General features: G+C 35.1%; 1 protein-coding gene across 15 annotated transcripts in view; it reads right to left on the bottom strand.

Annotated features, from left to right (window-relative positions):
• tox (thymocyte selection-associated high mobility group box) overlaps positions 1–25,103 on the bottom strand; it is a 606,421-nt gene that overhangs the window by 493,323 nt on the left and 87,995 nt on the right. For 7 of the 15 annotated variants that reach the window (XM_087239890.1, XM_087239886.1, XM_087239889.1 and 4 more), the window contains 2 exons: positions 15,573–15,692; positions 14,579–14,638 (listed from right to left, as the gene is read on the bottom strand). Coding sequence is in view for 4 of the 15 variants with exons in the window: in XM_087239880.1 (XP_087096006.1) it covers positions 6,518–6,616 (99 nt within the window). In the remaining 11 variants the exon portion in view is untranslated. 15 annotated transcript variants of the gene reach the window in all.

The following is a 25,103-nucleotide window of genomic DNA, read 5'->3' as shown; positions in this document are numbered from 1 at the left end:
TAATCCGTCAAAGGTCCCGCATGATTTATATTTATATTCTCCAGTCTGAGCCAAGAACAATAACCAACCACTTACCATCATGGCATCATGTGAACGATACAACAGCAGATACAAACAGACTGCTGCCCGCATTGATTTCCTCTCACATTTAGGAGTGTGGTTTGATCAGTGCTCTAAAGGCCGAGGCAGGAGGGGGGCACCAATGAAATGCCCACTCAGTCTCACCCTGTCATCACATCACTCTTTCTGAGAAGCACTGACCTGGTAAACAGAGATTACCAGCGCTAGCTCCTCTCCTTCCACTTTCAGTGCTCTGATGATAAGTCCGTTAGCTCCTTTGTTAAAAATGCACATGCGTGTAATGATCATTTCAGCTAAAGCAGAAGCACTGTTGTTTTGGGAGGGGGGCAGTTTTAGAGAGGGGTTTGAGTACTGCTCTTGACTAACAAACACAATAGACAGCGTATTATGTCAGGGTCGACATCCTGGGACCCTCTGACATCCAGGACCACCAAAGATCTCAGTAATTTCTACTTAATTGAAAATGCCTGTGGCTAAGACACGCACACAGAAGACTTTATATTACAGAGCGTGGCCCATGACAGCAATACATATTTGGGATATCTCATTTCTCATCCGTTTTTAATGTAATCTCCTTAAGAGCAGAATCACATTTGGAATGTACTAACATTTTTTTTTCACAAAGACTTAAAAACCACAGAAGATTCATGTGGAGACTGTAGTCCATAATTTAAATCAAAGAGCTTGTATTTAATTTTGTCAGTTTCCACTGACAAATGTTTATAGGTGTCTGTGTCTACAAAACGGGAAGAGAAAAAGCCGAAGCCATCTGTTTGCTGGGTATTAAAAATGTGTTTCGATAAAAATCCTCAGGCCTGGTTTTCTATTATTTGCAGTTGCAGAGGCAATTAAATAATCTTTTAATGAGCCTAATGCTTTTATCCTCGAAAAAAAAAAGTAGAAGAAATATTTAGGGTATGTTTATATGTTGGTGATACACTAAAATGGAAAAGCTTTTACTTCGCAGAAGAGAAAATTGTCAAAACAATCACACAGATCCAAGAAAATGACTAAAAAGGCTTTATCTCACCAAACAGGCAATAGTACTGAATGCCAAACAGTTATTGGAGGCACTAAATCCCATGAATATTGGTGAGCCTGATTAGAATATAAAAAATATACTAAAAAGTTTACTATTTCACTTAACGCTCTATTGTTTATTTCATGGTCTCACAAAATAAATTGTTTATAGCAATACCTTTTCATCATTTGGATGACAGCAATCTTGCAGATCACAACAGGGTTGCAAAAGTGATTTATCATAATCAGGATATGACATGACTTACATCTTGATATTACATTTTGTCATATTGTCTACCATTAAAAAGGAACTATGAAGCCACTTTTTACAAGATGTAAAATTAGTATCTGATGTTCCTAGATCAAAGTACCCCATAAATTATTTTTTTAACTTTTAGAAACTGTCCCTTTTAAGTTTTGATCCAAATTGTGACATTTTGGTAACTTTAACTTTAAATTCAAATGAAATGATGTACTATTGTTCAAAAGATGGTGGAGCTACAGACGCCTATGCATCATCAATGTTATCAATGAAAATGTCAAAAGAAGTGGCTGAGAAGACTTACAGTGTCCATTTCATTCTAAGGGTGCTTTCACACCTGTGAATCGATTAATTTGTTCCAAAACAGGGTTTAAAATTGTTACAATGTTGCGCTTTGTTCTCGGTGCGGTTCGCTTTCACACTGAAAAGATTCTAAATGGGCCAAAATAGCTAAAACAAGTCACGTGCGAGTAAACTCTCCTCACATTGGTCAGTTTCAGGGTTTATTTTGCAGAGTCCCGCTCAGCTGTCATGCACCCTTATTTTAAGTTATAAAGATGAGCAATAAAGACATCATAATCGAAAAGCTGAATCAGAGATAAGACTTTGTCACACATAGCAGTTGGCTTATGCATTATAGGGTTTTAAATGAAACGCACATTTATCGGTAGAAATGACCTCCTGCCCTACTCATAATTCTCTCTTCATATAGCCTTATATATGCCTAGACATATGCATGATACACTGTGATATAGCCGGGCTCGATTCGTATCGCTTTCTCACTGCAATCGATCCGCTCCCGAGTTTGTTTCAATCAAGGTGAGACCACCTTATTCAGGCAATCTCAGACCGATTGCTGGATTCACATATGCCAAACGAGACAGGCTTCGATGTCTAGGTGTGAAAGCACCCTAAAACTCAACATTTATAATGTCTCCTAGTTTGCTCACATTATCTTTAGCGAAAACTCTATTGCCGGACGACTTCTTCTCACTCAGAGCTGTCTATGCTAATGAGGGAGAGATTGTCACTAATTGGCGGGACTTTCCCCTCAGATGAAGTGAACAATCAAAGTGTTTCTGCAGACTGTTTTTATGACTGTCTGAATTAATTCATTTTCACCACTATAGGCTATGGGCTATAGGCTAGATTATATTCTTCCACAAAACTATGCTTAAAACTTTAAAAAGTGATTTTTGCATAAAAGGTCATAATAGGTCCTTTAAGTCTGATAGTGGGGAGACATCAGGGGTCGTTATGGTGTCCTGGGGTGACTCAAGATTATAGTTGACTAAAATAATCGTTTGATGACTCTAGACATTACATTGTGAGGAAAGTGGTATAACACAGTCATATTACACATTTTAGACATGTAAAAACAGTAGTTATGTGCATGGCTACATTTGACTTGCTGGTAGTTTCATACAATGATGCCAGGCAGTTTAACACTGGAACTACCAGAATTCTAGTCATATTGACATATTCACATTCAAAGCTTCTATTAAGATATTACAATTAGGATTGACACATCTGTCATCAAGTTTAGTTTTGTCATCACCCTAAAAATCTTTTTGGTAATACAGCCTATAAATGTATAGTTAGACTAAGTTAGACCACCCGTAAATGTCCACAACTCACTTTCATTTTTACTTTGTCAAGCAGTAAAGAAGCCTTTTTTACAGCACTGAAGATGCTATTTTGAAAGACATATCTGAAGTAAAGTTATGTTTTCGTCAACAGAAAGTTATGTTTTTGTAAGCAGGAAGTTGCTAGGCAACAGAGTCACGCATATTTAAAGTCACGGGGAAATGCAGCAGACAACTGAACTGCATGCGGTCATTTTTACCACTATAGTTCTAGGTACAAATAACCATAACTCTTTTGTAATTTTAATAAAATAACAACGTCAGAAGGAAATATATGCATATTTAGTAAAAGTCAGTGAATTATAGATATTTGTGTTTTATTTCAACAACGCTATTAAATTACAAAGATCATATAAAGGTCATAATGACCACCTTTGTAGTTCTTGTGTTAAGTGGAAAGTAGGCTTAGGGCGCTAAACGATATTATATCAAATCACAATAAAATGTATGCTTATGAAAATGATAAGCTATGGACTTTTTATTCAATATTCATCCTAAGAGCCAATCGAACAGCAAAAATTGAATTGTGTAGATATTAGAGGCCGAATGATTTTTGCTGCATCACCCTGTATTGCAGAAAGCAGAGAGTGTGTCGTGGTCAAAGTTTACAATAGCTCAGTAAATTTAAAATGGTATTTAATGAAACCTGTAATTTTTGTGGACTTGTTGGGATACTTTTTTAAAAAGTGGAAGCATTAAAAACTTAAATTGAAATATAAATCGTTATCGTTTAATATAGAAAATAATTGTGCAGTTTTGCCATATCCCCCCAGCTCTAAAATTAAATATACTGTAGTCTAAAACGTTTCATTTACAACTATATTATGATGACCGACCATTCAAATTATTGGTAATATCTAATTTTGAGGGTGCTATTTGGACAGAACTGTCAAATCAAATAATAGCGCACGTCAACAACACAGCCTGCAATGTTTAAGAATTAGGTCAGCGGACAGAGAGAAAGTGGTCTGTTGTGGCTGATTGAAACTCAGCCACAACAAGTGATTTGACCATATGTGCATTCACACTACGTTTTCGGCTACATTTGGATCTGGTGAACCATTTATAACTTATTTAGACCTGTATTTGTCGTTTTCGACTTGTAATTGCATCATCAAAACGTATCTGAACACCAGCTATCAACAGGACCTTAATTAAATTTGGACTTTTATATGACACCGAGTCCATTAGCTAAACTGGACTACTGCCATCCCATCACCTGACAGCACTCAAGACTGCAGACCGTAAACAAGCAAAAACATGTCACGTTTGGGAATGTACAAGCTATCACCATCCTTTAAAACCACATCAACGATGGACTTACAAGACAATGAGTCATGCGTAGTGTTAACAGCTTGCTTGCATTATCTCATTGGCTGTAACAACTTCGAGCCTGCAAACTCCATTAAAGCAGCGACTTGAGCACCAGCTGAAAGTCATTAGGCATGAAATAAATCATTGACTTTGATATAGGTCGGCTTCAGCAGAGTAGTTTTGTTGGCCATTAATGGTCAGGGGCTGCATCTCTGCCGGTTTTCATAATCCTAAACAGACTGTAATCCAATCCTACCCATGATGCCACACTCATTCGCTTACTCTCTCTCTCTCTCTCTCTCTCTCCAGAATACCCCTCAAGACCACTCTTGACTTGCTTAACAGCAACGCTTATGTATTAAAGCACACATCCAAGGTGCAGATTCAGATTCAAAGAGTCCTCTACGGGGTCTTCAAATTCAAATTTAATTGCTTCTGCGTTTATTTGCTCAGCAAACATTTTCTCAGCAAAAGCAACACTGTGTCTAACAAAAATGCCAGAGCGGGTACCACGATAAGCACCAAGCACAGGAAGTGTGGAGCATTAAGTGTGTTCAAAGTTCCCTCTTTTTTTTTTCCCCCCTCACAACTCAAAACATGTACCTTTCACTGCACAGAAAGCATCGCGCTACACGAACACAGACCTTCCTGCAGTTACACGTTTTGCTGAACTGCAGAAAATCCACAACAAAGTGCATTGCAACTGAACGCTTATTAAACCAGCATAAGTCTCGGGACTCAAATCCATAGCTGTAAGATACAGTGCTTGTTTTGATATCTTTCCGTCCACATCAAACAGAAAGAGCGCAGACCGCAGTCTTCTGGGATCGGAGGAGAGCAGGTAGGGAGAAAGGTAATCAGGTGGGGGACTATGTGCACAGACTGAATCAGTCCCACTGGCAGCGTGACCCCCGTTTAGCCACATACCATCAATTTCTGTCTATTTGTTCTGGAGATACCACACACCACTATCACAATCTCACTTGTTTGCTCTGCTGTGTACCCCACCACCACCACCAACTACCACCCCCTCTCTCTCTCTCTCTCTCTCTTTCTTTCTCACTCCTCCAACTCCAGCTCCCCTCCTCCCTCTCTTTCTGAATTGCTAAGATGAAAAATCTCGAGTGGAGTTGATATAGGCTGACTTGCCTCTGCAGTAAAATTACACTATATAGATTATATCTGAAAGCCCTTCCCCTCCCTCTTCCTTTCCTTCCTACCCCCGCCAACCTCTTTTCTCTCCTCTCTGGTTTTATAAACTCAGCAAAGATATTAACAATTTACTGCCGCACATCAAAATTACATCTAACAAATGAATCACTGAAACAATGCAATGAAACAGCGCTTTCAAGGATTTCTTTTTTTAAATAAGGCCTGTCACTAAAAATGTGATTCATCCATAAAACATTTCACTGTGCACTTAGACATGGATATGAGACCTATGGCAGTGAATCAAGAAGCATTGAAAGGAATAATACAACCCCAACCCCCACTCCATCACCCCACAGTAACCCTACCCCCTCCTCATTCACATACACACACTCTCTCTCTCTCCCTCTCTTTATCCTGCGCACATGCACTGCACACACACACATACACAGTAACAGCACCATCATTAGGAGAAATAGAGGAATACAAACCCCACATATTTCTGTTGTTCCTCAGGGACTTGGAGGATAAAGTAATGCCGGAGGTGTAAAGTATACAACACGAATATGACGCACACCACAATAACAAGCATATACACACACTGTACATGTAGTTTGTGGATGTTCTAACAGTTGTTGACGTCCTTGAGTTTGGTGATGAGCAGGTGTATTTGAGTAAGAGCGCGCGCTGCTGCTGCCTACCAACTTTATTAGTGGCATCTAATTATTTGCATGAAATGTAGCCTGCACTCCGCGCGCGGTCACTGTGACATCCCAAAACAACGATCTTTAAAGTTTGCTATTAAGCTGCCGATGTTAAACTTGATTATGTGTGTTGAGAAATTAACTGATGAACTAAGTCACCCGGTTTGAACGCATTAAGTGGTCTGGCGCTTAATAGCTTCCACTTTCTCCGACTCACAGTGACAGTCGAGTGAAGTGCAAACTTTAAACAAGTAAGTCGAAGCATTCTTCATTCAACTTCATCCAAACGAAAAGTCAAATAAAACATCATTTAAAAGCATGCATCAAGAAGTAAGCTTTACCTTATTGCAATACGGAGAGTCCGAATAGTGCGACTGTCCCAGTCGGGAAGGATCTGTTGCTGATGGTGGTGGAGGTTGTGGATAAAATCTCACGTCCATTTCAGTAAAAACATCAACCGGCCCCTATTGCCTTTCCACTAGAAAACGTGTTCCTCGCTTACTCAGAATTCGCAACGCAAATAAGAGAAGAAGGTGCAAACTGAAGACTGAAAGAGGCTCTCTATTGCGCCTCACATCCGTTCCGCGGTTTTCGCAAAAACTTTTATATGAACCTCTACCTCAGGCGTCTTACAATTGAGAATTACCGCGGAAGAAAGCGCTCAGGTTTGGCGAGAACAAGAGCATCTGGTGAGTCTGTGTTGACTGCTGTGAGTAGAGATGTGTATCTTCTTGGTGCAGCTGTGGCTCAGTGTAACTGCTCTATGGAGAGAAGCGAGCGCTTTGCCAGTGTTCACACACAAAAGACTCGCAGGACACGCGGCTGTGGCGCTGAGCGGCCGCAGGGGGCGCTGTGAGGTGCGCTCCTGCTTCACCATTTGCATCGCTTTGCCTATTTTACTGTATGGACATATGCTGACGGAAGATTCCGTTTAGTTGCTCTTCAGTATGAACATATTTTGACAGGAGCGTCTTTCACCACATTAGAATCGCCTATATTAGCTTGGTAAACAGGTGTCTACAGCAGTTTCAAATGCTGGGCTTGCCATGGGTGGGCTTAGCAGCTAACTTTAAATTGAACTACAACACTACATTTTTAAATATGTCTCCTTTAATATATATATATATATATATATATATATATATATATATATATATATATATGTTAACTTGACATTTAATCACTCACTCACTTAGATAGAGATGGGTTTAAAGGAAAATTATCATATAAATATAATCTGGTAAAAGCTGGTATCTCTGGGCATTTACAATGTCCCCTGCAACAGAAAAAAAAAACCTCTCATTTGGGACTGAGGTTTCTGGGACAAGAGAGATATGACTTGGCCCAGGTTGACAGCAGTGGGTAACGTTGTGCATTGTTGTGCACATAACTGGATTCAGAGTTTTCAACAATACTAAATTGAAACTTTATTTTTTTTACATGGTTTAATATTTTTTTGTTATTAAAATTGAAGTTCCTGTTTCAAAGCTTACAGATAGATGACTAATTTTTATGTCACTGACACTTTTGGCACTTTTTTGGAGTATTTTCATAAGTTTTGTTTTTTCCTGTAAATGATTCAATAAATACCGTACCGTGACATTCATACCGAGGTATTACCGTACCGTGAAATTCTGATACCGTTACATCCCTAGATTTCAAACTTTGCTAAAGGGGAAAAAAATGCAAGTTGGAAATATACCTTTGCAAGGATATACAGTACTAATAATGAAAATCCAGACACTGTACAACCATTATAACAAAAATAAACAAAGAAAAATGACAGCTATGTGAAAACAGCAGCTAAAAAAAGATCTAATCATAGAAATGTGGATTGTTTTCCACAAGATCTACAATACACCATCACTGTGTTGAAAGATGAAATAATTAAACTTACACTGTATTGTAGTGTGATTATAAAGTGAAGAGTTTAGATGTGCCATCTGAAATGTTCTTTTAAAGTAAGTATTTTTCTCAGGCTTTTCTTTAGGTTTAGTAATTGCTCTTTTATGTTTCTTGAAGTGTGCACAAACATCAAATCCTTTTGACTGACAATATAAAAAAGGGATTAATACATGAAAATTCCCTTTCCCTTTATTTAACCAAGCAAAACTAACGTGATTCCTGTTTTCATGCATAAACAGAGATTTTTCCTTCAGAAGACTGAAAACATTTCTGAACGGTTTATGGAATCATTTATTCTCCTGTAATCAGAAGTCTGAAACGCCAGGCAATCTAGAAATATGTATAATCAGAAGATGAAGATGAACCTAGTCATTTCATAGCAGCTAGATGCAGGTTTTACAGAATTAAAATAGAGTGCTGACAGGCTTCGCTGTACTCGCTCCAGACCTCAGCACACAGTCTATTAAGCAGCTCTGTGCACAAGCATGAGATGGGCTAGAACCATTCTTGATTATTCGTTTTTTCTTGCTCTGAAGATTCAGGATATGCATTCTTTGAAATGTTCTGTGCTGGGTCATGTTGCAAAACTGCACCACGTGAAAAAGGCTATTAGGAGGATTTCAGGAGGGAAAATACAGTATGTACTTATGAAGATTTCAGAACGAGGGTTTACAATGGTACAATAGAAGAAGCATTAAAGATTCCCAAAGTCTGTCTGTCTGTCTTTTTTATCTGTCTGTGTATTTATGTGTCTGTATGTCTGTCTATCAGTCTATTTATCAGTCTGTCTGTCTATTTATCTATTTAACTATCTGTCTATTCCTTTGTCTGTCTGTGTGTGTGTATGTCTATTTCTGTTTTTCTGTCTGTCAATCTCTTTATTTATATATCTATCTGTATACAGTATCTATCTGTTTATCTCTCTGTTTATCTGTATGTATGTCTGTTCATCTGTCCTTCTATCTGCCTGTCTGCTTGTTTATCTGTCTGTATGTCTGTTTATCAGTCTGTCAATTTATCTGACTGTCTGTCTTCTTATATATCTGCCTATTCATGTCTGTCTGTCTATCTGTTTGTCTGTCTGTCTGTCAATTTATATTTCTGTCTGTATTTCTATCTGTCTGTCTGTCTGTCTGTCTGTATGTCTATTTATGTCTGTCTTTCTTTATATCTGTCTGTATATTTGTATTTCTGTCTGTCGCCTATTTATCTGCTATCTGTATGTTTATCTGTCTATTTTTCTGTCAGTCTATTTATCTGTCTGTTTATCTGCTTTTTGTCTATGCTTGTTTATTTGTCTGTCTTGTCTGTCTGTCTGCCGTATCTGTTTGTCTGTCTATTTGTATGTCTGTCTGACTATCTGTCTGTCTTCTGTCTGTCTGTGTGTTTATTTATCTGCTGGTCTATTTGTCTGTCTGTCTAGATACCTGTCTGTCTTCCTGTTGTGTCTGTTTATCTGTCTATCTGCTGTTTGTCTATATAGCTGTCTGTTTATTTGTCTGTCTGTCTGCTTTCTGTCTGTTTATTTGTCTATGTATCTGTCTGTCTATCTGCTTTCTGTCTGTCTGTTTGTCTGCTTTTTTGTCTGTCTATTTATATATCTGTCTGTCTATCTGCTATATGTGTTTATCTGTCTATCTGCTTTCTGTCTTTTTATCTGTCTATTTAACGGTCTGCCTATCTGCTGTATGTCTGTTTATCTGTATCTCTGTTTATCTGTCTATTTGTCTGTCTATTTATCTGCCTGTATTTCTGCTGTGTGTTTATCTGTCTGTCTGTCTGTCTGCTTTCTGTCTTTGTCTATTTATCTGTCTGTCTGTTTGTTACCCTGTCTGTTTATCTGCTGTCGGTGTGTCTATCTGTCAGTCTGTCTGCCTTCTGTCTATTTATCTGTCTGTTTTATTCGTCTGTCTGTTTATCTGTCTGTCTGTCTGTCAATTTATCTACATGTCTGTCTGTCTATTTATCTGTGTCTATCTGCTTTCTGTCTGTATGTCCGTTTATATGTCAGCTTATTTGTCTGTCTGTCTGTTAATCTGTCTATTTATTTATCGGTCTGTTTATTTGTCTCTCTGTCTATTTATCTGTCTTTCTGTCTGCTTTCTATCTTTGTGTGTTTATCTGTCTATTTATTTATCTGTCTGTCTATTTGTCTCTTTGTCTATTTATCTGTCTATCTGTCTGTCTGTTTGTTACTCTGTCTGTTTATCTGCTGTCGGTGTGTCTATCTGTCAGTCTGTCTGCCTTCTGTCTATTTACCTGTATGTTTTATTTGTCTGTCTGTTTATCTGTCTGTTTGTCTGTCTGTCTGTTTATCTGTCTGTCAATTTATCTACATGTCTGTCTGTCTATTTATCTGTGTCTATCTGCTTTCTGTCTGTATGTCCGTTTATATGTCAGCTTATTAGTCTGTCTGTCTGTTAATCTGTCTATTTATTTATCTGTCTGTTTATTTGTCTCTCTGTCTATTTATCTGTCTTTCTGTCTGCTTTCTATCTTTATGTGTGTTTATCTGTCTATTTATTTATCTGTCTGTCTATTTGTCTCTCTGTCTATTTATCTGTCTTTCTGTCTGCTTTCTATCTTTATGTCTGTTTATCTGTCTGTCTATTTATCTATATGTCTGTCTATCTATCGATCACATTTTTCGGCAACTAATTATCAAAGCTTGAAAGAAACACAAAAACAATGCCATCCATAATGTCTTCAATGGAAAAATGAGCAGCCCACATTCTCCTCCGACAAATGGAAATGAAGGAGGTGCAGGTGGTCCTATTTCTTGTCAATTACACTGGAGAAATTGGCATTATTCATCATTTCTCATCGATGATTATGATGATGATGGTGAGGTTGATGATGATAGAGATACGCAGCGCTGATGTTGATATAATGTTTGTGGTCGATGAATGTACCAAATCAGAATGTATCATTACAGTGGCTTTTCTGCATCAAAAGCCACAGTTAAAAGAAAGTCTGCTCTAGTTCTGTTTGGATACGGCCCGCTGAATGTTGAATGCTAGAGCACACAACAGCCAGCTTTTTTGTGGTCAAAGTCATGTCAGCATTTTTTTTCAAAGGCTGTTAATCTCTGAACAATGTGTGACTGGCAGCCAAAAAAAAAAAAAACATTCTGGCTTCATGACAGTCACAGCCATAAAATCTAACTTTATTCTTTTATTATTGAAAGGATGGATTACAATAGCCTAACATCTGCTTCCAAGAGACAAAAGTTGAGTTGCCACTTCCACAACAACACACATGCCCGTATGAGTCTCATATATGAAGTCTGACGAATGTGGCAGAACAAAATTCAGACCTGGAGAAATTTGAGAAATCATTAACATTTAAGCTACGCTGACATTTTGTTAAAGAACAATATGGTGCCCACATCGGGTGAATAAATGTACAATGAGGTTTCTATTCCATTAACCTTTGAGTATCAGCTGGCATTTGAAGCATTGTGTTGGCAGACTAACACTCATATCACTTCATGAGAAAACTCACAAATAGACTCGATTTCAGTTGGCTGACACAGTGTAAACTAGTTGCAGAACTTGTTCACTTGCGCTATTTTAAACTATGTGCATATGAGGCTTTCGTTCGTGAAGGGTGTCTGGTTGGAGGTTGTGTCCATGGGGAAGTTCCATTTTAGTCGATATGTTATTTCAACGGATGTACACAGAACCAAAAAATCAATGGAATTTCACAATGTGATACATCTGATAGCTACAAATATCACCACAAATGTTGAACCAACTTCCCCAGAGCTGAAGTTCAGTGATTTAGGCGATTTATTGCACGTACATCAATAATACATTAAGTTCAAAATAACATATACAAATGTGGGGTTGAACAAAGACTCAGATTCTTTTAGGTAGTTGTGTATGAGTGTTTCTAATTGCACAAGCAACAGTTAAGTTGATTGCCTATTGTTTTGTCTGTTGTGTATTTGAATGAGCACGTGCCGCCGGTGCGGTATATACTTGAATCATAACTTTACCTCAGAAACAGGCATCTCCTGAATGTCAACTTCCCTTCCCCCACCATATTACCTATTAAGTACATTCAAACAACCCCCTCACACACACACACACTCAGACACACACACACACACATACCCTTCCCCCATAGAAATGTACAACCTCCCCCATGCACTCTGCAGTTTGATTTGAGTGAATATATGTATACAGACACAAATCTATATCTAGCACACACCGCAGACACACACTCTCATGCTGGATTTTATCGAGCTTATAGGAGTTAAACTTGATCAAATTCCTAAAAAATATATATGTTCTGTGTAACTTGAAGTATTCAGGTTGATTAAGTCACATTAAATAATATTAATAAAACCAGATACTTTAAATATTACCACTAGAAGCACATTTTATTTAGGCAACCTGACGAAACAGTTTTTACAGTGTACCTGCTGTCTTAAACAGTACATGGACTATCTCAGAGGAAATCTTTCAATCGCCCACACACTCTCGAAAACATGTTTTCCTTTAAGAAATCACAAATTCACACATTGTGCATATCTGTTTGATTACAAGAAACAAACTTTCTTCTTCGAAAGCTTTTTTGAAGGTTTACTTTTAAAATGATCTGTGAGTTGCATGCAGGGGAAAAATTAAACATTTATTAGTGCTGCGTGGAAAAATTTAGAAAACCCTTACAAGCAAAAAAAAAGGGTCAATAAAATGATTTTAGGAGCTTTGTAGTATGCAGGTATTACATATAATCATTGTATATATCTGACTGATAAACTAATGTTAAAGGTGCCATAGGATGAATATCTAAATGTATATAAACAGTCATAATAGAATAACAAGACTTCAGAAGATAGAAATGTTATACTGCAATGACATTGTCTCCTTAATTTCATGTTATACACGTCAGTGTAAAATCCGGGTGGAAAACAGGCCAATCAGAACAAAACACCAACTCTGACGATACACATGGGATCATTGATATGCCACCCCCAGGAAACATTTCATTGGCCATGTTTACAATTAAATTATAAAAACAAGAATTTTTCACGCTTATTTTTTTTTTAAATCTAAGCTTGTATTATGTGTACAGTATGTGAGACTATTGTTTTGAGTAATGAGACCAGCATCATAGAGCTCTCAGTTAATGCAACCAGACATGGAGTATCTCATCTCATCAGAGCTCGTTGTCAGAATGCAAAATTCAAGGTTTACATTTAAATTACCAATTCAGCGAACAAAGAAGATGTTTAAGTGTATCTTTTGTTAGTTTAGCATCTATATTATAAAATGTGATGCATATTTTTGTAATGAGGCAACAAACACATGTAATCTGCACGCTGTTGTTGTGAACTGCAAGTGTTTAATGCACGTTTATGCATCATGTCATATCACTTAGCTCTTACTTTAATAAACTTCAAAACCTCACTTGTTTATGCAGATGTTGATATTAATTCCTTCCTGTGCTTTTATATACATTAAAAACTTAAAAACAAAACTGTAAATACATCTCTGCTCCTTTTGTTGAGTACAATTATAATTGAGCCAATCCAGGCTCATTATTGATATGTACTCCTATATACATTTCTGGAGATCGCAAAATACGTCACAGAAGCTACGTTTTTTTTAACAAATCCACTAGCCGCTGTCATCTGACTGACTGAATGTCTGAACGACTGACTGAACAACCGACTGATTACTGATAACCCTGCCCACCCCCTTCCATAAACACAACTGATAGTGTTTTCAAAATCACTCATTAACCCGATCACCCCCTTCCATAAACCCAACTGCAGTGTTTTAAAAAGCAATCCAAAAAAAAAGCCCTCATGGTCGCCTGATTTTACAACATTTTCAGATCTAACTACAGTCTCACCCTGTTATTTACTTATTTATTTTCTTCGCTGTACTCAAACCCTGTCGTCGTGGTTAACTCTTCTCTGTCCTCCAACAAATGTAGCGAGCTACTGGGCAAACTGGCAACAGCAGAAAAACCGTCAATACAGAGGTAAGCGGTCAGCTGGTAGTGCAAAAATAAACCACCATGTAGCGTTAATTTTAAAGACAAATGCAGCCATACATAGCTCTGGATACATAATTCGCACTCTCCAGAAATGTAAATGAGGGTACGTTTTCACAATGAGCCTGTGTTACAACCAGCCTGTTTTTAATCTACAACACAACTCAGGAGCAAACTATCATTTAATTTCATTCACTTACTCTTTTCAGCTAAAATAAACCTCTCTACCGCTTTAGTTGAAAACATTGCCATTTAAAAGGTACCTACTATTTTTGCAAAAATATTTTTTGAGAACTGAAATATGGTTATTTCGCACATGTATATTTCAGAGTACATCGTGCAATGTGTGTGTGCGCATCAGGCAAAGACACGCTAATTAATATTCATAACTGTTCCAATATGCTAAAAAAAAAAGCTTTTCATTCAAGGGGTATTCTGCAATTATAAACGAGTGTATAAGAACATTTCTGGAGAGTTTTTGCACTTACTTAAGCCACATTCCACATTCTGTTCCCCAAACCATTAGGATTTGTCAGCAACATGTTTGTCTGTAACACGTAAAAAGACACAGTTCACCCATAAATGAAAATTTGAGGTTCATTTAGACCATTCTAAATGTAGATGACTATTCACCTACAAACTGTAGGTAAATCGCAAACTGTTTTTAAGCTAAAACTGCTCATGTAGAGGCCAAACAAAATGAATACATATACCTCCTCATGACATTGCCCAGCAAACAATTTTGTGTTTATTAGACATCTAATAGACATCTAAACATAGACAGCCTATCTAAAACGAGGCTAAACTTGGGGTGTTAGTGAAAATCTAAAAGACATAAAAGAATAGCCCAAAACTAGACTAGTCATCAGAAAGACAGATTAGACAGACTTTGTATGTGTAGTCACTCATTTCTGTTTATTTGACCACTAGTCTAGTTTAGGCCAATTTTTAGACGTGTATCAGATTTTCACTGACAGCCCATATTTAGAATGTTTAGACGTCTATTAGACATATTTTAAAAACAAAATATGCCTGCTGGGTGTGGTCTAATGAAGCATAATGGTTGGTCTTTGTAAGAAACAACATTATTTGAAACAGCTTATTACATATAGCATTACTAACTTTGACTAAAATTTAACCATATATTAACATAATATGTAGATTAGCAGCCAATTGATATGTAATTTTTAACAACTTCTCAAAATATTTCAAGTTACTTTTAAATATCCCCAAAATATTGAATATTTGATAAGAACTATGCTTTATATACGCCGCAGACTCCTGATGTAAGCATAAATCAATGCTTATGAATTTCTACAGTGCCTTTGATCCGAATTAGCAGAATCAGCATTTTAGCCCTCAATCACTGACAGCTGAAATTTCAGCCTGGAATCCCAGAATGCCTGTCGCAGAGACCCAATGTAGGGTCATGTTTTCACACTGACAGCGTCTTAATCCAGTGAAACATTGCGTGCATCTCACCTGCAGGCTGTGGCTGAGGTATCATCACTGCATCTGGCTGAATACATCATATCATGCATTCAAATTTATTCTCTCCTTCCTTTTTCTTCTGTTTCACCCTCTTCCTATTTTTGATGAGCTCTGTTACATCAAAAAAAAAAAAAAATGTATCTAACACCAAATGTAATCATCCCCCACTGCTCAACCACCCACACATAAACACACACACATACACACACTCTTGCATGGTGATCTGTCTGTCTTTCAATAGATGAATGTCAAGTAGTGTACATTGAATACATTTGCACTTTCATTGCTCAGGGGCCATTCTGCATTCAGGGTTTCTTCCATTTTCCTTCTCCATAAATCTCATCATTATTTAATGCATTTGTTGCCAGCACGTTTTCTTGTAAATTCAGGGACGCATTTACATCAGGCTGATTTGCTCCATTTCCTGAACACTCTGCGTTAACTTGCTGAATGTCTTGTTAGTGCTACACCAATTCTCTCATTCAGACATGCTAAATGCATATGAGCCTTGTATTGTGTTTGAGGCCGTGGGAGAAGTTCCCGACAAAATGTATGATTATTTTTTTGGTGGAGATTAATTTTTGTTTTTCAGCAGCCAGAGTGTTTAGTTGGAGCACATGTGTGTGTGTTTTTTCTGCACGTGTGTCAGATGGAAACTGATTGTGCCAGGAATGACAGCCTGTCCAGTTCTCTGTTGATATCAAGCCTTTCTGACTCCCCTGCTTCTGATTTTTACATCCGTCACCAAGTCAACCAGATTATTTTGAATCTATCAGATCAAATTCAATTTCGCTTTTGATTTTGGATCGGGAAGTCTCTTGCCTGTCACATACTGTAAACTGGAAACACTGCCTGGAGACGCAAGAATTTGACAAGGCTGCTATTTTACACCAGACTGGAAGTTCATTTCTGGGGTCCTCTTGTTTTTTTTCCCAAAACCTGAGGCCTGGAACGCAGAGTCAAACATATACAGAGTTAATGGTTTTCGAAAAAATAATTCAAAACAGCAGCAAGGAAGTGGAATGTGAAGAGTGCAACTTCGGCTATTTAATACGCCATGTGTTTGCAATATTTTGGTGATTATTGCTGGGTTCTACAGCATTTCTGGTGCCGTGCTGCTGGTCATATTAATAGATGTTGCTCAGATGACACTTTAAAGCTTGTGAGGCTTATTTTGTTCCGTGGTATTGTGTCGTTGACAGTTTTTGGGGACTGACTTATGTGTGCACAGCTGTCTGCACAAATGTGTGTGTGTGTGTGTGTGTGCGCGCATGTGTGTCTGTGCACCTCCTTAAGAATGGGTGTATTTGTGCATGTGTGACCCATTCCATATGACATTTACAACTTTTATTATATTATATCTATTATTTCATTTATTTATTTACTTATTTTCTTACTTTTTTGACTTTTTGAAAAGTCAAATTATATTATATTATATTATATTATATTATATTATATTATATTATTTTATATTATATTATATTATATTATTTTATATTATATTATATTTCTTTAAAAAGACAAGCCATTTTAACCCACATCCAAGTATTGTATTACAAAAACAAACGCATTTGCACTGTATAATTTAAATTTTTATTTTTACATAAATATTATATTATATTATATTATATTATATTATATTATATTATATTATATTATATTATATTATATTATATTACATTATATTATATTATATTGTATTGTATTATATTATGTTATATTACATTATATTAAATTATATTATATTTTATTATAATATATTATATTATATTATATTATTTGACAAACAGTAACTAAACAATAATCTAAAAATCAACAATATAAAAACTAATATACTAAACTACTATAAACAAAACTATTTAAAAATAATCATATACCAAACATTATTCATTGTTCATATTTATAAATATTATCTAATATCATGTTACATTCTTACAACAAATTTTTAGTCCACATCCCATCACCTAATTAGAAAAAAAACAATAATGCATAATTCTAAAATACATTTAAGATATTAATTTATTTACATTTAAGTATAAATACGTTGAATTTTCTAATATAATAATGGGATATGGATTACCATGGCTTGTCTTTTTTAACAAATATAAAAAAATAATATAATATAATATAATTAATAATAATAAATAATATTATATATTATATAATATAAAAAATTAAATAAAATAATATAATGTAATTAAATATAATATAAAATTGTATACATTTTCTCAAATAAAATAATATAAAATGATATAATGTAATATAATATAATAAAAAATGAAATAAAATAATATTATATTATATAACATAATAAAGTATAAAAGTAAATAATATAATATGATATAATATAATATAATATAATATAATGTAATATAATATAATATAATATAATATAATATAATATAATATAATATAATATAATATAATATAATATAATATAATATAATATAATATAATAAATTGGCAGATGAAATATTAAAATTAATATTATATTTATAATATCATATAAGTTACCTAATGCTATAATAATCAAAATTAATAACAATAAAATAATATTTTAATAATCATAATATTAAACTAACAATATGATAAACAAACAATAATATAATATAATATAGTATAGTAGAAAATGAATGAATGAATAATATAATAATATAAAATAATAATATAAAATAATAATGGGTGGCATGTTGTCCCCAGGGGTTTCCTCCGGGTGCTCCGGTTTCCCCCACAAGTCTAAAGACATGTTGTACAGATGAATTGGGTATGCTTAAAATTGACCGTAGTGTATGAGTGTATGTATAATATTTTTTAAAAACATTACTACAACCTATTTTTAACCCATGTCCCATTTTTGTATTAAAAAAACCCAAGATATACACTGTAAAAATATGCATATTTATATACATACAATTTGCATATTTATTTTACATTAGTATTGTATTTATATCACATATTTGCTGGCATACAACAGTGAAATCAATTTAAATTTGAATAATTGCTGTAATATAACCACAGACATACAGCACTCAGAACGAGCCATCATTATATACAGTATATAGGTATAAAGGAGCTTCTGTTTTTAACATACAGCAACATCAGAGCCCCCCTGCGCTCTCTAACTAGAGCTGAAGTTTGTCACCGGTTCATTAGTTCTTATTAGAGAGTGCACATTATCAGCCATCGCTCTCCCCGGCAGTTCCTTATTCATACGTATATTCATAAAAGCCCCGAATATGTCGACACAACCAAGCTAATTTGGAATTCCTGCATGTGATTTATCTTCTATTCTAAAGATATCTGGCAATGAAAAGACAATGAAAGTATGCATGAGGTGTGTGGGTTCAGTATTGATGTATTATGGCCAGTGTTTGAGTTATATGGCGAGGGGGAAGGGAAACGCGAACCCTCATCAGCAGTTAGTTCCACTGGGTTTCATTCCAGTCTCTACACACTGATTTGACCCCATTGTCACAAACACACACGCGCACCAAAAATATCAGACCGCAGTTCAAACAGCAAACACTGAGCTAAATAATTGTACTGCACATATGTATACACACAAAACATGCTACACACAAATACAAACACCACAAAATTCAGATCGTAGCTCAATCGCCTTACACACTGAGTGAAATCATTGTACTACACACATGTAGACACAAATAAATGAACATGCTACACACACACACACACACTCAACGCTTGAGCGCTCTAACACAATGACACAATGAGATTGATTCAGCCTCTTAAAGCGGGCACATCATCATTAAATTAAATAATGTCACAGGGACTCATGGAAAATAGATTCTCTCTGGCATCTTCTCTTCATCATTCACAGTCTCAGACCAAACACATTCCTGCTCTCTCCTCTTCTGCACACAGCTCTGTATAAATGTGAAAATTCATCCAGAAAAGGCCTTTTTCCTTTTCGGTGAGGAGATTTTAAAACAGATTTCAGCATTCTGTTATAACAAGTGGTAACGCATTGATTTGTGTCATCTCAAGATGAATGTATCCATTGTTATATAAGCTAAGATGTATTTTTGAAGGTTATATGGCTTGTGGGATGAGGGGAGGGTTTTATTGTTTAATTTGACAGGAAAAGTCTTGTGTTTAAACAGAGTTAGACTCCACAAATGAGACCTAATAACTGTACACTCTTAGAAAAAAAAAGTACAATGTGGTACCAAAGAAGGTACAAACCCTTGTCACTAGGGCATTACCTTTTTATGGAAAAGAATTTTACCTTAAGACCAAGAAACAGATTTGTACCTGTGCAGTTTGTACCTTTAAGGACATGATTTGTACCATGAGAAACCAAAATGTACCTTTGGTTTTTAAAACCTGCAGATACAATATTGTGCCTTCATCAAAGGTACAAATCTGATCCATAAAGGTACCACTACAGTGACAAGACACTTTGTACAAAAACATCAAATACATTTTAAACAATGTTTTTTTTTTAAAAAAAGGTTCATTTTTATGTAAATACACCGTTTCCATTTACAATAAAACATAAAATACCTCAACTTATATCATAAAAATCTCTTTTTACTAAACATTTCACAACATTTTTTAAAAAAACGTTACAGCAGTAAATGTTTCTCCACTTTCACACAATACCTTTGTAATCACTTAAAAAGTTCTTTTAATTTACTTAATTTTAAAATAGAAATAGAGTTGTGCAAAAGTGTTGTTACGAGATATGCAAAATGTTTGATTCATTTTACAATACTAAAATGTCTGCAGGAACACTTTGCACATACAAGATTTTTGCCAGCTCATGTGCGTAGTGAAAAGCAAATGCCAAAATGTGCGGATATCAATAATAAAACTGTATTTATCAGACAATGTTTACCAAATGTCTATTAAAAATGCCTCAAATGCTTAGTTTACTATAGTTTTATGCTTTACCAGTTGTTTTGTATTATAGAACTTAATAATGAATGTTTATGCATTTATTGAAACATATGCTTTTAAATTATGATTCATGTTTTAATATGGAAATTATTCATAAATCCACTTTGCCTTTCCAGTAATATTTATTTTCACAGATATTGTAATAAAGAATTTGTCCAACACTTAAGTACCCTTTTTATGAGAACAATTGTGTACCTTCATTTTAATTGTACCATAAAAGGTACAGAAAAATAAAAAGAAAGGTCTTTTCTGTACCATATAAGGTAAAACTTTTACAAAGGTAGAAAACTGCTCCTTAAGGAACATTATTTGTACCAACGTGTACCTTTTTTTCTGAGAGTGTAGTATAAAACTTCAACACTCATTAACTGTAATCTCAATTGATTGCACACGTTGCACAAATGTTTTTGGCAATATACAAAATTACACTGTTTAAGACAAAGTAATAAATTTTTATTTTAATGCCAAACATTATTAGAATATTAAATAAATATCATGTTCCATAAAGAGAGTGCGTAAACTTCCTACTTGTAAATATATCAAAATTAAATTTTTGACAAATAATATTCATTCATTCGTTTGTTTTACTTCAGCTTAGTCCCTTTAAATATCAGGGGTCGCCACATTGGAATGAACCGCCAACTTATCCAACATATCTTTTACACAGCAAATGCCCTTCCAGCTGCAACCCAGTACTGAAACATTCATATATTCTCACAGACTCATACGGTCAATTAAGTTTATTGAATTCACCTATAGCGTATGTCTTTGGACTATGGGAATGACCTAAGCACCGAGAGTAAACCCACGCAAACATGGGGAGAACATGCAAACTCCACACAGAAATGCCAACTAAGCCAGCCAAGACTTGAACCAGCAACCTTCTTGCTGTGAGGTAACAGTGCTAACCACTGAGCCTCCATGTCACCTAATATGCATTGCTGAGAACTTAATTTGAAAGGTGATTTTGTCAGTGATTGATATTGTTTTAAACACATCCAAATTTTGTCCTTTCCTAATGAACCTTTAACACATTTCTGAGTTTCTCAGCAGCAGAAGTTATTTTTACTTAAGTTTACTAACTTAGTTGCTAAGAATACTAAATTTAGCACAACCATTTTTTACAATCCTATTTGTTTACATTATAATAAAAAACCTCAACCATAGTGTTATCAAAACATTCAGAAAAAGGAAAAATAGTGTGAGACTGATAATGGCAGCCAGAAAAGAAACTTTAATTTTGCTGATGTTGCATTGCAAACACCTTGATGCAAATTTGATCATGTTATTTAATAGAACATACATATAAATGTACAGATACTTATTTAAATAAATCTCAATATGAAAAGCTTCTAAGATGCCGATGACTGCTAAACGCGTCATAACACGTTTGTGAAAAAAACATAACATAACATAACATAAACAAACTGTTTTCAATTTCAGATAATACATGAAGCTCAATTTCTTATATATATATTTTTTTCAATTAGATGCTTTTCGGAACTGTACAGTCTGAAAGTTCAGCCAATACCAGTTTCATCTCAGAAACACTTTTAACCTACTAAATCTATGAAATACTGTCAAACATATCAGTAAATCTGACTAAAATCAATGAAAATTATGTGTGCTCCTGTGTTGCAAATGAAGTGCTGCCTTTTTAGTTAGTTAGTTAGTTAGTTAATTTTTTTTTTTAAATGACCCTTACAGAAACTCACTGGCATTCGAGTGCACGACAATTGTCCAGTTTAATGAAAAGCAGGCATTCCTAAAGATAGATCGACATGCATAACAACAAAAAAGGTAGCAGCTCATTAACAGTCATTGTAACAAGTTAAAACCAACAATATATTGTTTGAAATTACTATTTGTTTTAAATGTCGAAAAATGTAACTCTGTTAATCTTCAGAATTAAAACCTGTCGGAGTAGAGGTCAAGGTCATATAACACAAATTTAAAAGAGGAAACAAACAAAAAAAAAACACAAATCACAAGTTATAATTGCTATTATTATTAAAGAGTATTCACACTGCCGATTATGTATGTATATATATATATATATATATATATATATATATATATATATATATATATATATATATATATATATATATATATATATATATACATATATATATATATATATATGTATATATGTATGTATGTATATATATATATATATATATATATATATATATTATATATATATATATATATATATATATATATATATATATATATATATATATATATATATATATATATATATATATATATATATATATATATTTATTTATTTATTCATTTATTTTTGAGAAGCAAATATAAATGAGACCTTATGCCATATATTCGATGTCCTGGCGGTATTTAACAGGGTTTGGTGGAAAAACAAGCTTAAATGTATAATGTATTTGACTGCTTTTTCATGCACTAGTTTGTGTTCATGGAACTCTATTAGCACTGCAGTTCACTCAAACAAGATTAATACCGTGAAACACAACTCATAAAAGAGTACTTGCAGTTTGCTTGCTAAATATCTCGGGTTGTCAGATGACAGTCAGAATGACAGTTGACAGATGAGCACTGTTGAAATGAATAGATCTATTTTCTTCAGAAAAGATTGTATTTTAAGTCAGATTTCTGTTTATCTTGATCTTTTGGTTGAGCTGGAGTGAACGTCCAGGTTAATAGTCTCATAAATGCGCAGTCATGCAAACAGTCAAGGTCAGATTTTGTTAAATAATGCATTAAACTTCACTATGTTTTCCCACCAAACCCTAATGTATGCCAGAACACTCTGAAAATATGGCATGCATCACTGTGCATCATTCTGTGATTTGTTTTGCATGTTCTGCCATTAATTCTTCTTTTTATATGAAACATTAGAATATAGTGTGAGAACAGGGTGACTAGGCGAGGCAGTGGCGCAGTAGGTTGTGCTGTCGCCTCACAGCAAGAAGATTGCTGGTTTGAACCTCGGCTCAGTTGGCGTTTCTGTTTGGAGTTTGCATGTTCTCCCTGTCTTCGCGTGGGTTTCCTCCGGGTGCTCCGGTTTCCCCCACAGTATAAAGACATGCGGTACAGGTGAATTGGTAGGCTAAATTGTCTGTAGTGTATAAGTGTGTGTGTGGATGTTTCCCAGATGTGGATTGCGGCTGGAAGGGCATCCGCTGCGTTTAAAAAAACCTTGCTGGATAAGCTGGCGGTTTATTCCGTTTTGGCGACCCTGGATTAATAAAGGGACTAAGCCTGATAAGAAAATGAATGAATGAACACGGTGACCAAGTTTTCATTTTTATGTGAAACGCCCCTTTAAAAACCTACTTTTTAATTATCATTGGTTTACTTATTATTGTCACAAAAACCAGCAATCTAGCCTGTGCAGATTGCAAGCGAACTACACACATGCCACTGATAAGAACTACAAATCCCATCCCAAACACACCAGTTTCAGTTCTGTTCCTGATTGCACTCACACAACTGGAAGCTCATGATGAACAGATCAGATGGACCATTTAAACAGCACACATACACAGACTTTGCTGAGTCTTGTTCACCTCTAACTTTACGAAGCGTTATTCCATTCCACTCCATTGTCTTGCCGTGTTTCCTGACCCTTGCCTTGCTTACTGCTTTTATGTTGTCTGTTACTTGTACTGATCTCTTCGCCTGTGATCTCGACTGTTCTTTTGCATAACCTGTATGCTTCAGTTTGCTCCTGTTTGACCACTGCCTGCCTAAGCCGAAATTAAACTGCGTTTGAACCCTTAACTTCGTTGTTCCCTGACTCCTCAGTTACAGTTCTCATTACTTGGTTTTAAATATCATTGGTTCCGACTACATTATTTTAAAGGTCCCGTGAAGTGCTTTGAAATGTGCATTTTAATTTGATGTTTGACATAATCTCAACCGTAACACGGAGAGAGGGTGGGACATGGTGAAGCTCCTCCACCTTTTTAAAAACAGTCAATACCATTTTGTTTTATCATAGCTTTGCCGGTGAGAGTGGTTGAGCTCAAGCGCATCAAATTAAAAGCAAATGAGAATTGTCTTGAAGGGGGCAGGGCATGTCAAATACCAGAGAGCATTTGACTACTATTGGATGAGAAACTGTAGTATGAGGTAACGTAATTAAAATAGTTGATGCATTTAGGCGGAAGTGACAAACTACAAGCTTTATGTGCTTATATCAGTTTTATATCTTCTAAATGTGAATTGTTTTGGGGCAAATAAGCTTAAGAGATATCTTAAAAACTAAGAATACTAAATAATAATGAATAAATAAAAATAAATAAACGTTATTTTAATTTCATGGGACCTTTGAAAGAGTTGACATTTTACATTTTACAATTGACAAACATGGAAAAATGGACAAAGGATTTTTTGAAAACCTTCTTCATGAGAGGTGATGTCAACAGATTATTTTTTCAACCAATAGATGTTGTCAGCTTAAGAAAGAAATGTTTAGTTTGAAATGTTTTGCCTGTACTGCATATGTTAGAGCTTGTGTCATTATTCACTGTTTATGTTTTACAGATACTGTATGTATATGAACAACACAGATGGCTCCAGTTAGAATTACCTTCAGCGTGAGATCATTCA

This window comes from Danio rerio, chromosome 2, assembly GCF_052040795.2.
Source record: "Danio rerio strain M-AB ecotype USA chromosome 2, GRCz13ab, whole genome shotgun sequence".
Taxonomy (NCBI): Eukaryota; Metazoa; Chordata; class Actinopteri; order Cypriniformes; family Danionidae; genus Danio; species Danio rerio.
The sequence above is the reverse complement of the archived record's forward strand: the minus strand, read 5'-3'. Positions and strand labels throughout refer to the sequence as shown.